This window comes from Acartia tonsa, chromosome 13, assembly GCF_053477335.1.
Source record: "Acartia tonsa isolate MP-2025a chromosome 13, ASM5347733v1, whole genome shotgun sequence".
Lineage (NCBI taxonomy): Eukaryota > Metazoa > Arthropoda > Copepoda > Calanoida > Acartiidae > Acartia > Acartia tonsa.
This window is the reverse complement of record NC_137272.1, coordinates 23,966,383-23,981,636: the sequence shown is the minus strand read 5'-3', so window position 1 is coordinate 23,981,636 and position 15,254 is coordinate 23,966,383. Positions and strand designations below refer to the sequence as shown.

The 15,254-nt window shown below is 32.3% G+C and overlaps 1 protein-coding gene across 1 annotated transcript; it reads right to left on the bottom strand.

The window, feature by feature from the left end:
* Positions 1–8,659: 8,659 nt before the first annotated feature.
* Sod2 (superoxide dismutase 2) lies at positions 8,660–15,222 on the bottom strand. The gene is made up of 10 exons (XM_080180649.1): positions 15,076–15,222; positions 14,499–14,581; positions 13,411–13,485; positions 12,874–12,956; positions 12,441–12,497; positions 12,017–12,079; positions 11,638–11,749; positions 11,150–11,226; positions 9,180–9,273; positions 8,660–8,847 (listed from the first exon to the last, which is right to left on the bottom strand). The coding sequence occupies exons 1-9, from the start codon at positions 15,141–15,143 to the stop codon at positions 9,220–9,222; spliced, it is 672 nt and encodes a 223-aa protein (XP_080036775.1). The 5' UTR covers positions 15,144–15,222; the 3' UTR covers positions 8,660–8,847; positions 9,180–9,219.
* Between the last annotated feature and the right edge of the window lie 32 nt (positions 15,223–15,254).

Genomic DNA, 15,254 nt, shown 5'->3' with positions numbered 1-15,254 from the left:
TTCCCTACAACTTGGAATAAAATGATTCTTGTTAATAAATGTCATACATAGATAAAGCCTAACTAGCAAATGTTTTCTTCAACAAATCGACAATTTCCCTACAACCGAAAGTAAATCACTTACTGCAAACTTATTAGAAAAAGCCCCGTAGGGTTAAGGGTTATAAAGATATTTTTCAAATGCTAAAATGGTTGAACAAAGAAGGGGGTTTATGTGTTCTAATACTCATTAGTAAGGGAATTAAAGCTGGATTAAAACTCGCCATAACAAAAGATAATAAAATTTCATCTATAACTGCTTTTAATTTATAGAAATAGGGGAATGCCTTTGATAAAAAATAGATAAAGATCATTGTCATGAACGTCCAGACAAAAGTGGTGCAAAAGAAAGGTCAAAGTTATCTACAATATTTGGGATGAATATTGACATTAGGACCAATTGCGGTACTTTCACCTGTAATGACAGTTTCCTTATTATTTTCATAATAAATTAAAATGAGGGGAGGGGGTATTCGCATGCCGCCAAACACCAGCGGGGACTATACATAAGATCCCCTAACCCTGCGGACCTATGCAGTACCCAATATAACCTGACCGAAAGTAACAAAAAAAGCTACCCCACCACCCTCTCCTTGTTTTCCATTTATTTCATGAATAAGTGTTAAGTGCTCAACAAGCTACTTTGTGTGAAAGAACTCAAACTTATAGTTTGAGTCTAATATGTTTTCTATCCATCCCCCCAGATATTTAATAATATATGTGTTAGCCAATTAAGTTGGAATTTTATTTTTAAGAAACCTAAATAATAAAAAGGTAAACGATGACAAGTATGTCCAAAGAAGAAATATCTTCAATTTATTTAGATAAAATAAGGCAATGAAAAAAAAGACAAAGACAAGAAAATGAAACGAAATAAAGTAATGGGGGTTCATGAAGGTCACTTGCGCGTTACAGACGAATTAATAGAGTTGTAAAGTAGCGTCGCAACTAGAAAAAAAATGTTGCTTGAAAACATTCTTCATCATAGCAAGTATTTTTTATTCTTATCTCTTAAAATAAACAAGTTACAAATTCATTAGACTATCAATATGTATTTAAACAAGGATGACGACATCCATAAAAGCAAATCTCTAAAAGCAGACGGTATAACCAATATACATTAACACTTGTAGATTGTCAGAAACTAGTTATACTAAAATTAATAGTATAATAATATCAGTATGTTTAAAATTTACGCACGGTCTTTCTGACAACGATTAAAGAGTTGCTACACTGTCAAAATCTTACCTTACTATTGTAGCAAAGTTTTGAAATCTATAGGAAAATTTGAACATTTCTAAATTAACGATATTGGATATCCGTTACATACGAACGGACCGACCCTAATTATAGAAAAACTTGGCTTTTACAATATATGCATGAGACAACCTTGTTAGACCTTGGAATACAAACATTGGCCATATATGTTTTTTTCTGATTTGCTGTTATTAAATATTTATGTATGTCGACTTTATAGCATTAAATAAAAGTGGTCAGGACTGAAATGTCATCGTTATAACGATTTTTAGATACGAATGCAATTATAACTAATTGCTTAAACTGTGATAGTATAATTAAAACATATTTTAAAAGGTGTAGTTGAGAGTTGATTAATATTCAGGTTAATTATTAGACAAAAGCTTAAACATATAGGTACACCTAGTTATTCCTATATATTTTATGTGTATTTTGCACATACCATGACTATTAGTGCTGATTTGATACAATAACAGCAATAAAGTTTTATGGGAATAATACAATGTTTTCCTAAAGCGTAATATATATTCTTTTGCGGTTTTACTTAAGGGTTAAACAACAAAATACTCTTTGACAATTCAAATTATAACAAGGATGACAAAGCAGATTAAAAAAGAAAGAGAGAAGGATATGTGATGTATGTCATTTGAAGCATGACCGACAGACCTACGGACCCAATAAGTTGTATTCTAGATGCTGGATCAACATTTCACCCTCTTAGTCATTTTACAACATACAGAAAATTGTAGAGTAGCCTTGCAAGGGAGAAAAGTAGATCCTAATTTAACTTCTATATTATTTTTCAAAGAAACATCAAATAAATAGATAATCCAGATAAATCTAGTTATGTTAAAATGATTAATAATTATGTGCCTATAACTTTTCCACCAATAGAATATGCTTATTAACTTGCCTTCTTATTTATGATGAAATTATATTTAGAACAAAAATAATTCTTTCAAAAATAAAGATTTATAAAAAAAACATCTGGTAAAGTACGAATTCAATAAGCTGAAAGGCACCATAAGAGTTTTCCACGAGTTAACACATGAAAAAATAAGCCTTCCCCCATGTCATAATTTTACCCACATATGTGCAAATTAACACTTCCCTTTAAAGATCTCTCCCTTATGCATTTACTCGTTGAATCAAAACTTAATCCTTTTTATGGTATTTCATACAAAACCACGAAAATAGTTAATTCAATAGTCAAATATTTTCTAGTATAACAATATTTTCTGGATTTTCTGGTTTCAGAGAGTATTTGCTTGTGATATTATATGAATTTAATAGTTCTTTAAGACCACGAGAACAGTTATTGGTTTAAATCTCTCAAGCATAGGACTCGTTGAAATCACTGATTCCATATCTTCATATGTAACATGTGCAAAAATACAATGTGATCACTTTGCAATCTTTAATTTGTTATCTTATCACTTTGTATAAACACTCAATGATTTTTCAAATGTCTCAAAGAGAAGTTAAAAGAGAAGCATTTTGGTGATACTCTCTAGGCTCTGCCCAGTTAGCTGGGAAGTAAGGCCTATAAAAGGTGGCCCATTCGGGCTATACAGTCAGTTGTGATATAGCAAGACAAATCACCAGTCGAATTTCTTAAGGGATAAGTCGGGTTAAATCTTTGACTAGAGCTTAGCTTGAGTAAAACTTCTCTCTGAGATCTTTGGCCATAACATACCTAAAATAAAATAGATTTTGTTAAATAAAATTATTCAAATTTCCTTAAAAATAAAGATCTGAGATATTACAAAACTTTGTTTATACTTTAGGTATAGGGGGGAAATAATAAGGTTTAAGCCCCTATGGGCTAATATTAATAGGTAGTTATTAAGATTAAGTAAAAAGAATAATATTTGTTCGGACCTTAAGATATCACAATAGATTCCATATTCCGGAATCGCCTGATGGTTCTGAGACTCTGTCAGATTTTATTTCTTTAGCAGTATAAATTCCTATACCATAAGATAACACCAAAGGCTAACATATAGTTGTCTAAAGGCTGGTTAGTGAACCTTAGCGGGGATCTTACTCTGAGGTTGGACGGAATTTTATTTCTCAATAATTTGTATTAAGTTTCTGACATAACACCAGAGACGACCTGACGTTATCTCACGGTTGGTTAGCTGGTCTGTTAGCTCAGATCTGGCTTTTTCGACGAACCTTAGTATAAAATATTAGGGATTTTGGTATATTTTTGTATATTTGACGCCAAGACTTTAAGATAACACCGTAAGCCGGCTACCTTATCCGTGGCTGCAGGTTGGTTTGTGAGACCGCACCATATATCGTGTAAGTCGGTGATAACTTAATCTATAGATCTTGGTCTAAAATATTTAATTAAAATTTTATATAGGGCATCAATAACTTAAAAGTTTGATTTCCAATAGACGTATGATCGTTGATATACATTCCTGAAACCGCTAATAACACGTTATTTTCGGAATAGGGTTTTAAGACAAATTATATATCTACTGCTTAGTATTCTATTATCTAGTGATTTGGTTTTTGAATATAACTAGTCATTTCATTGGATGGTATTTCTAATCAGACAGATATTAGTGTTTCACTGAATCGAGCTTGGACCGGGAGAGGAGGTGAGAGCGCAGCGCCTTGGCCATAGTAGTGTGACAGAAGGACGCGACTGTTCCGGGAACCGGGTAGTGAAGCAATGCTCTTTCAAAAGGTGTATCTCACACAAAAAATACAGTGGTCCATTTTTAAATATTTTATATCTTCACAAAAATATGCAGAAGAATTTTTTTTATAAGAGTATCTAATATCTTAATCTAACAATAGCATTTTAAAAACATTTGACAGAAAATTTCTTAAATTGACCATTTCCCTTAACATAAAAGGAGGGATTTTTAACGTCTTTAGTTTTGTCGCAATTTGTATCCCCCACATCAAATACCCAACAACTAGCGGACTCATTACACATTACGATTAGGTCAGTCGGGTTAACGCAATAAATACAGTATGACCCTCGAAAAAGTATTTTTAAGCATCTGCAGCCCTTATTTCTCAATGAATTATTAAAAAATGTATATGTCCTTGTTCTCTATAGATTTCCACATAAGTAGATATAAAATTTTTTTTTACCTCCATTAACACCGGAGATTTTTAGAGCTAAAGTTTTGAAAAAGTGACTGAGGAAAAAGTAACTTTTATTATGAAACGACTTTTTTAGCAAAATTAAGGTATAAGTCCTTTTATTTTTGTTACTAGCAGAAACTTTATACAAAAATGAAATAAAAAATTTAGGCTTTGAGTAAAAAGCATTTTTTTACACATATATTTTGAGTCTTTTTAGTTTGATGATATTTTGAAAAACTTACTTATTAGGCAAATTTGTTTTAGATTAAAAAACCAAATAAATCTTTATGAATATAGCAGGAAAATTATTTTTGTTTCATAATCCTAACTTTAATAACAAAAAAGTTATAAAGAAAATAAAATTAGAACATAATGATTTTTTAGTCTAAAAAACTTAATTAACCCCCTATTAAATGATTGAGATGTCAGAAAAGGGGGCGGAGCAACTGTCATAATTAATCCTTTTCATAAAAAAATAACCTAAAATTTGCAAATAATCAATTCATTCAGTAGTATTTTTTGCCATATAAAATTGATATTTTTTGGTGGAATAAAAAAGAAATAATTAGTTAACTTGTTTTTCTTTGTGTATTATTATTCAGTTGCCAGAAAAACATAATATAACTATCCAAAAATTATGAGAAACAAAAAAAATTCTTTTACTTAGTCACATTTTCAAAACTTTAGCTCTAAAAATCTTCGGAGTTAATGGAGGTAAAATTAAAATTTTTAAATCTACTTATGTGGAAATCTATAGAAAACAAGGACATATACATTTTTTAATAATTCATTGAGAAATAAGGGCTGCAGATGCTTAAAAATACTTTTTCGAGGGTCATACTGTATACTAAGTATTTTAAAACTAAGCTAAAAATATTTAAAATGTGATTAAGATAAGAATAAAACACAATTATGCTAGAACAACTATGACCATAACAAGGCCGGATAGCATATTAAAAGTTAATACCTAATATTTAAAAAGAAACTGAACTACTGTATATAGTAAAACTAGCTGCTGCAAATCTTGACATTCAGGGGATCTGTTTTTGGAGGGGGCAAAAAAAATAGTCTAAAACCATCCAGTGACTTGTGTGAAGCTTCACTAAAAAACCTTACTACTTTAATTATATTAAATAAAAAAATCTGATTAAAAATACTTAATTGTGTAATATAATAAAAAAAAAACTAGTTCATAGAAAGAAAACGAAGGAGCGAGTTCCCGCAGGGGTTAGAAATAGGAAAAAGCTACTGTGAAAATATGATGAAACCCGCTACTTTCCATGATCCAAAAAACATTGTAGGCATTAAGATACTTATGTACGGACGGACAGACCTAAAATAGAAAAGTAGCTGCGATACCAATGATTATCATGAAAGCAAAAAACAATGAATAATGTTTATCTTGATGACTCTTCTTATTAAATACAAAAGAATGAAGGATTTTTTGGTGCTTTCCCCCAAGATACTTGCGAGCAAAGGATCTCTCCCTTATTTTTTAAATGAAATTTAAAGAATTCTTCTAGTTCCATTTTCAGTAGCGAAGCTACTATATAATGCACTTGATCTTTCCGTCAGTCAGTCAGTAATGAAACAGTATAATGTGATTTTCTCGGATGCTATTATAAAGATAATGTGTTGATTTTTTGTTGAATATGCACCCTGCCAAAAAAAAATCCATAAACTTTTTACTTGGTCTGTTAGTCTTAAGACATAAATAAGATATTGTTTAGACTATTTTTTTTTGGCTTTACAATAAAACTGGGTTCAACCTCGTTAATTTCAGTTCTTTTACTTTATGTTTCTTTCTCTAGAAAGAAGTCCGACCATGCTATAAATTCGCTATTACAAAAAAATTCCTCTAAAAAGTTGTAGTCATTTTAAATAGCGATATTATAGTATCAGATTGACAAACTCTAGTTGTTAGGTCGTCAAAAACCCAATACCTTACCAGCTAAATTCTAAAGTTTTTCGTTATTTAAAATAAAAATTTTATTGTTAATTTTATTACAGTTATAATGATATTCTCCCCTATATTGATGATTGTTTTTAATTTTTGTTATCTTTGCTTCAAGAATTTCTTTGGTCAATAAAAATATCCTTGTAGGTGGTGCTAGGAGAAAACAATAAATCATATGACTTGTACAGTAGTAAAATGAAGTGTTCGTGTCTGTCTGTGATGCTCAACTAAACAACTCAACAATAGAGTAAGCAAAATCAGGAAACCTATACGTGATTTTTAGCTTTCATTGGGGAGCAACACTTAGTAGAAATGAAATCGACGACCTTTCTATCTGACCCCCCCCCCAAAAAATTTTATTTTAGATTTATTTCGCTTGTTGGTTATACCGTATTCGTTACTATAGTTCACAACTGTCCTTTCTTTTTTTGGTGACTGTTTCTCTAAACTTTATGTATGTGAACTTGTATCCCTACTCTACACCTATTCATCCTAAAGCTTATCTTGTATTTGAAGGCTGGACTAAGCAAATAACAAATAATACTAAATTCTAAAAATTAGGATATTGATTTATTTCATATTTAATTGAGCGGCTAAAAAGTAAACTATGCAAGACAATTGTAATAAGCTGAGGCGATTTCCCACAATGTGCCCAATCAAGAAGAGAACCTCCTTCCCTTATTTTGCAATAAATTGAAAAAAAAATTAGCTTTTTTATACTTCAGGTCAAGTTAGGTTTCGATATATTGTGTACAAGTTAGGGCATCTCAGTCATAGGCCCCGCAGGGATAAGGCATAGGAGAAAAAATGACCAACACCTTACTGTTTATTTATTAAAAAAATAAGGGGTTAAGGTGATATCTGTGATCGCTAGGCACAGTTAGAAACATGCTTCATTACACTAAAAGCTATTACTTTCCCCCACCAATATCACTTAACAATTTAAAATTTCTTATCTAGAAGATTTTTTAATAAAAATGTAAAGAATAACAGTTTATTTAAGTCTAAAAATATATCGTTGCATTACACGGGAGTGACATCATAGGTTAGATATCTAATACAGAGTAGAATGTCTGTCCGTCCGTCCCTTAAGATCTCGGTAACCACTGAACCGATCGGATTCTACTCTTCTGGTCCTGTGGTGGTTTTGGACACCCCCAACCCTCCCAAAACTGAAAAAAACCTTTTTTCTTTTAAATGTGGTTATTGTTGCACCATTGGTACTTAACTTTTTTTAAAATGTGGTGGTTGTTGCACCAGTGCAGTGGTACATAATTTTTTTAAAATCACCTATTGGGTCAAAGCCCCTAAAGGCTAGGGGCGAAGCCGCTTGTCCTATTATATAAAGAAGTAAGCTTTTTTGTCTGTAGCGAAGGATCTCGCTATCCGCTGAAACGATATGGTCCTCCTTTACAGTGAAGCTACTTAGAGGTCTCGGGATGGTTTTAGGCTATTTTTAGTCCCTTCCATATTCCTTCGAATATAGACCCTAGATGCTAGGGGCGCAGCCGCTAGTCTTTTATAAACAAATGAAAATGTTAAGGTTATGTTAGAAATATTATATGGAACTTGGCTTGAGTAATCAAAATTTGTACATTATTAGATATTTTCCGCGGAAAGGAATATGCAAATTAAGGAACTAAGAATAATCTTTTTCTAATAAAATTATCTACAATACGATATATATTTTTTAATTGAATTTGAGGGTCCTTAATCTTTGTTCCCTTATTTAAAAAAAAAATGAAAACAGCTCATTATACCTACGACAAAGATATAATATGGGACAGACCGACAAAGAGACACATATCGCTAAGTCATTTAAATAAAAAAACTAGGAACCAGTGTTTCGGAGCTGTTTGATTTAGGTGCGGCTTCGGCTCCGCGCAGCCGTATCTGGAAATACGGCTCCGGCCTAAAATCAAGAAAAATTCGACATTTTTTTACCCATAAAAAATATTTTTTTTATTTTTGACTTTTGAAGGTTTTAAAAGTTAAACTTTTGATAAAAATGGACTTGAAAAACTTAAAATGAGCATTTGCACATGACAAAACAGAGTTACCAAATTGTAATTTATAAAAAATCTCTTTATTTATCTAGTCCGGAGCCGGAGCCGTTTTATAACGAAAATTATGGCTCCGGCAAAATATGGCGGCTCCACGGCTCCTGCTCCGAAACACTGCTAGGAACGAATAATCTTTTTGTGCTTAAGAATGTCTGTTATCGTTATCGACTAGCAGACGTATACATAAGACTAATCATAGAGAAGCTAAGTCAAACCATTTAATGAAAAACTCGTAAAATTCATCACTTTATTTGTATTGAGATATAAATATATGTAACATAATATAAAATGCCTTTTCTTCTAAAATAGGATGGTAAAATTTGAAAACATCACTAGATTTCACAAGAGTGTTCAGCAATTATAATTATTTCAAATACCTAAATAAAAATGTACAAATATAATTGCAGAAAAATCTATGAAAGAGGTAGTTTCACGAAATGCATTTGAACTTAATTTAGTGAACCGCATATTTTATCCTGGTTAAATGGTTAAACTACATTTATATGGCATATATTTGAAAAAATTTCAATTTTCTACCACGTAGTTTTTAAAATATCAAGACTTGAAAAACGTCTTTTTAAATTGCATATATCACAAAAAGACAATTTTCAGGTCTTGATATTTTAATAACTACGTGGTAGAAAATTGAATTCATTTCAAATATATGCTATTTAAATGTAGTTTTCCCCATTAACTAAGAAAAAATATGCGGTTCACTAAATTAAGTTCAAATGCATTTCGTGAAACTACCCCTTTAATTCAATAGCGCGAACAATAAAATAAATATTTTGATTTACTTTCCACCAGCAGCTGCGAACCTTGCAGCAACATCGTTCCAGTTAGCAACCTGAAAAATAAAATAGCATAAATCCTGACAACATACGTAACTTGTAAAGGGACAATGCTGTGCAATGTTTTCTACTTATTTTCTTTTTATTTGTAACATTTCTATTATCTTTTAATAAAATATCCTCAAACAAATAAATCTAATTAATTTAAAGATAATTTTTTTATGAATATTTAATTGTACTTGATAAGAATAAAGTAAATAAACAAATCAATTGAATTATTATTTAAATAAGAATTCCAGAAGTAATTAATTTAAATTAATTTGTCAAATCTTTAAAAACATCTTTTAAAATCTATGAAAACTTGTATTCTGCTTAATGGTCTCAAATTAGCACAAAAAAGCCAACAAAGGGGGGGGGGGTAAAATGTGGTGACTCGTGCCACGACATACCAGCAATTTTATTTTGGGTGCTACTCCCTTAGTTTTAGAGATGTTATTTTTTTCAAAAACGGCGGCGGGACCGCCGCCCGCCGCCGTTTTCCGCCGCCACCAAAAAAATTTTTTTTTTGCATTTCTCGCCGAATTAGGCAATTTGGAATCATTTGAGACCATGTTATTTTTTTCAAAAATTTTTCCCCTTACAAGCAGCCCTGCGGGGGGACTTTGTCATTATTTTCAAATTCTCGTATATCAAGGTATATCTTAAATACAGTACTTCTCCTGTGATTTTGAAGATATTGAAACAAAATCTTTTTAGGTTGGTAAGTAAAAAATATTTGAATTAAGAAAACGGCGGCGGGACCGCCGCTCCCGCCGTCCGCCGCCGTTTTCCGCCGCCAACAAAAAAAAATTTTTTTTGCATTTCTCGCCGAATTAGGCAATTTGGAATCATTTGAGACCATGTTATTTTTTTCAAAAATTTTTCCCCTTACAAGCAGCCCTGCGGGGGGACTTTGTCATTTTTTTCAAATTCTCGTATATCAAGGTATATCTTAAATACAGTACTTCTCCTGTGATTTTGAAGATATTTAAACAAAATCTTTTTAGGTTGGTAAGTAAAAAATATTTGAATTAAGAAAACGGCGGCGGGACCGCCGCTCCCGCCGTCCGCCGCCGTTTTACGCCGCCAACAAAAAAATTTTTTTTTTGCATTTCTCGCAAATATTTATTACTGACCCATCAAAAAAGGGGAAAAATTTTTGAAAAAAATAACATGGTCTCAAATGATTCCAAATTGCCTAATTCGGCGAGAAATGCAAAAAAAAAATTTTTTTTGTTGGCGGCGGAAAACGGCGGCGGACGGCAGGAGCGGCGGTCCCGCCGCCGTTTTCTTAATTCAAATATTTTTTACTTACTAACCTAAAAAGATTTTGTTTCAATATCTTCAAAATCACAGGAGAAGTACTGTATTTAAGATATACCTTGATATACGAGAATTTGAAAAAAAATGACATTGTCACAAGTCCCCCCGCAGGGCTGCTTGTAAGGGGAAAAATTTTTGAAAAAAATAACATGGTCTCAAATGATTCCAAATTGCCTAATTCGGCGAGAAATTCAAAAAAAAAATTTTTTTGGTGGCGGCGGAAAACGGCGGCGGGCGGCGGTCCCGCCGCCGTTTTTGAAAAAAATAACATGGTCTCAAATGATTCCAAATTGCCTAATTCGGCGAGAAATGCAAAAAAAAAAAAATTTTTGGTGGCGGCGGAAAACGGCGGCGGGCGGCGGGAGCGGCGGTCCCGCCGCCGTTTTTTTTGAAAGATACCTCTAGTTGGGGTAATTACTGACCCAGCCCAAAAGATTTTATCCAATTATCTCTAAAACTAAGGGAGTAGCACCCAAAATAAAATTGCTGGTATGTCGTGGCACGAGTCACCACATTTTACCCCCCCCCTTTATACAAAAGTTATACATCTATTCAAGCTAAAATAATTACCTCAAAAATGGCCTTGACATAGTCAGGGCGAACATTCTTATATTGGAGATAGTAAGCATGCTCCCAAACATCAATACCTAAATATTGTACAACATATATACTTGATATCACAACAAATAAAATAATAACACCTTAATTAATTACATTTCTCGATAGCGTTACGAAATGGAATAATAAAATAAATCATTTTTCGCTACTAAAATCAAATAATAATATTCTACAATGTATTTTATGGGATTATACAATGGACGACAAATTTAAGCCTCCCCCGGACACCCATAATAATGCTTAACAAAATCTCCCTTTCTTTAGATTAAAATTATCAACGGAAAGGCTGTTAGACTCAATCAAGAATGAACTAAAGTCTCCAAAGTTATGAAGTCAACGAAAGGAAGAAATGTGTTTAATGAATCTTTTTAGACCAGAATAATGTCCAGTTCTTTGTCACCAACCTCCCTTAATTGAACTGAACATCTTTGAATGCTTACCGAAAAGAGGAACCAAACCAGTTGTTGCCTCCAAAGGATCTTGATTAGGACAGGCAGCAATCTGGAGCTTTCCTGAGGCCTTGTTATACCCCAGCCAGCCCCAACCAGAGCCCTAACAAAAAAAGTATATAAATAAAACTTAAATATTAAAGATTAACATTATAATAAAGGCATTTTTCTTCTTAAACTAGCATTATCAAGCAATAGAAACATTCAACATTCAAAACATTGAAGCATTGGGAATTTTCTTTTTAGGTTAATGGAGGGATTTGAACCCATAACTGAATTTAACATTATACTTTTTGGGGAGTAACATCCCCCCCCCCCCTTTTAATTTTGCAAAGAGTTTACCTACCCTCTTTATTTAAAAGAATTATACCTGAACAGCAACTGTAGAAGCTGACAATTTTTCCTTCATGGCTTGAAAGGAGCCAAAATCCCTATATTCAAAATAAATTGTTCAAACATTGTCGTAAAATTAGGTAAAACTTCTTGTATGATGCAATGTGGTCCAGACTCGAACTTAACACCTTCCCAATAAGCCACCAACACATGTCAAATTAAGCTTATTAAGCGAGTCAAGGGGTTGCTATAATCCCAAAATTTATCCAATACTTTGCTTGAATAATAACATTTACATTAGGTGAATAAAACAATTTAATACTTTTAAGTAAACAAGGGTAAACTTGTTTAAATCAGCTAACTTGAGAATCTTGTAGGTAAGATTGATATAGTTATATAATTAACTGGCCAATTTAATTTTCCACCCCATAATATTAGAAATTATTTTTGACAATTTTCCTCTTAATAGCATCTGCCAAGACTCCATCTGGATCTCCAGAACCTCCAGGGCACAAGTTCTGAAATTGAGAAATTTTCAAAGAAGTATAAAAGATTAAAATTTGATTATGAATCAGCGAAAACAATTTTGATCTGACATAGGGGGAGGGAGGAGGAGGGGGTGTTTGTGACAAATCTTAGTCGACAAAGATTTTATTTTTCCTGCAAAATACGTGAAGTCATGCTAAATGTTAGTAAAAACATGTCTAAACGCCTCCAGCGACCAGATGGAGGCCTCCATGAACTAATTCTTGTGGTCCTAAACTGACAAACCAAAAAATTTGCAATAACCTAGGCTCTCAATAAAGAAAAAGCCAATAGCTATTCACTGTCTACGCAAATGAGTCGAACCTACTCTCTAAACCTAGCGACGAATGAATGATTATCTTTATTTACCTGCCAAAAGATGGAATGATTAAGATGGCCACCACCATTAAACTTTAAAGCACCATGAAGTCCAATCACAGAGGAAACATCATCTAAAATTAATTTCTATTTAACAGAAATACATTTTGGGCAAGTTCCAATCTATAAATCTAGTAGATGCTAAATCTTAATCTCTAGAGACTTTGCCCGTACATCTAGATTCAAGAGATTTCATCCAATATTTGAAAATAGGAATTAAAAGCACCTCAATGTCTAGGGGAGTTTTAATTCATTCTTATAAAAAGTAACAGGGTGTCTTAAGTTGTGTGTGAAGAGAAGGATCACGCTAACCGATGAACAGACATTTTTCTTCTTTACAGTGAAGCTTTCATAAATCCAGGGAACCCAAGAAAAATCGCCCATAGAAAAAGACCACCCCAAAACTTTAAAAACTTAAGTTAAAAATGGAGGGTCGACATCCCCCAGCCCTCTCCCTGTTCTCAAGTGCCTCTAGAGGTCTGTAGTGGCGTAACCGCTAGCTGAATATAAAGTAGATAATTTAATTACTTTTAGCGACAGCTTCTTGTAATTTTTCCTCAGCAACATTTAAATTGTTGACATATGTAGCATGATGCTTACTGTAAAGGAATATTATATTTAGATTTTAAATCGTTTGATTTTTAAAATTGTTTTATTATGTTTTGTTTTTAATCCGACTCGTCCAACTTAAAAAGGAATTTATAGCAAACGAACTTAATTGCTTAGGAACATTTAGTCACATATGATTCATTAAAAAAACTCGACTATTTATAGGTCAACTATATAACTATTTATGTGGATGAAATGAAAAATACCAGAGATGGGTTTTTAAAAGTCAAAAGATGCCGCGTTTTTTCTCGACATTTTTTACGCTATGAATAACAAGCGCGGCATTCGCGAAATCTAAACAGAGTATACAACTATTTATTTAATTATTTCGCTTTTGTTGGTACAGCCTTTTTAAAAGAAAAACAAATTATCTTAAATCCATTTTTGCTGCATATTGATTTATGCTTCTTTTTAGAGCTGTGTTAGACATTATACAAATGGCTAAAATAATAATTTAAAATTTTGAATTCTTAAGTTGTATACTCTGTTAAAATCGTACGTACCAAATAAGGTTTTTAACAGAGTATACAACTTAAGAATTCAAAATTTTAAAATAATTATTTTAGCCATTTCTATAATGTCTAATACAGATCTAAAAAGATGCATTTAATAAATATGCAGCGAAAATGGATTTAAGTTGTATTAGACATTATACAAATGGCTAATACAGCTTTAAAAAGATGCATTAATTAATATGCAGCAAAAATGTATTTAAGATCATTTGTTTTTCTTCTATGAAGGCCGTACCAACAAAAGCGAAATAATTAAATAAATAGTTGTATACTCTGTTAAATCAATCAATCAATCAAGAAACGCGGCATTTATCTTTCAAAACCCCATCTCTATATTTTCGTACCAAAATGTGTACACGTTTGGCCGGATTATTCTTTTATTGTGTTATTATTAACCAGTTTACTGAGTAGAGCTCTTGATTTACTATATTTATTTGTACTTTAAGTATAAGTTAGCAGTGCTAATTTTAATAAAATTTCCAAATATATTCCTGTGATGAAGCTGCATGATTTCAGCAGAAATGACGGGCTCCAGGGCATTGTAATCATATGGTAGGTCAGGTAGTGTGTGCTTTAGCCTGAAAATTAGTTTTATTAGATCACACGACTAATGTTAAAATAATTTCCCATTAAGGTTAGATCCTGACAAAGTCATAGGGACAGGGGTGTATATTCTACATGGGATCCCCTGCTTAGGGAGGGGGGGGGGGGGGGGGGAAATAAAAAATAAGTGGTTGGAGGAAAAAAAAATGTAAAAATTAAGAAAACTGAAAACATTTTTTCCAGTTCTTTAAATATTTTTCCATTTTCGGGGGGAAAATACTAGGAGGGGGGGGGGGGAAGTAAAAATTTTTGTAGCCGGGGGAAAAAAATCTTGTGCAGAATATACACCCCTGCATAGGGATGCAATGTATTTTTCTTGCCGCACCACTATTGTTTATAAAGGAGTATAATTATAAATAAAACTTTATAAAACATGAGGATATAATAAATACCTTAGATTTTCCGTCCGCTATTGTAAGGAAGTCATTTCCAAGATTTTCTACTAGTCCTACTTGTATATTATTATTACCTGTAAGAAGAGGCCTGAACTCCAGTAATCCTTAGACCTGTTTGTACAATACTCCTAGCACCCAACATTTTTTATTCTTAAATTAGAGTCATTTTAAACAACACTTTCAATTATCTTTTTACTTTGAGCTAAATATGTCTTAGAATATTTTTATTAAACTTTTAAAATTACGGGCGCTT

Bases quoted from the DNA above. Each gene is read 5' to 3' on its own strand.
- Sod2 (XM_080180649.1), bottom strand. From the start codon at position 15,143: ATGTTGGGTGCTAGGAGTATTGTACAAACAGGTCTAAGGATTACTGGA. The intron at 12,080-12,440 runs AGGAAAATTGTC...TATTTTGAATAT, and splicing joins TCTTGGCAGATGCTATTAAG to AGGGATTTTGGCTCCTTTCA. The intron at 11,227-11,637 runs GTAAGCATTCAA...TACAATATTTAG, and splicing joins TGGTTTGGTTCCTCTTTTCG to GTATTGATGTTTGGGAGCAT.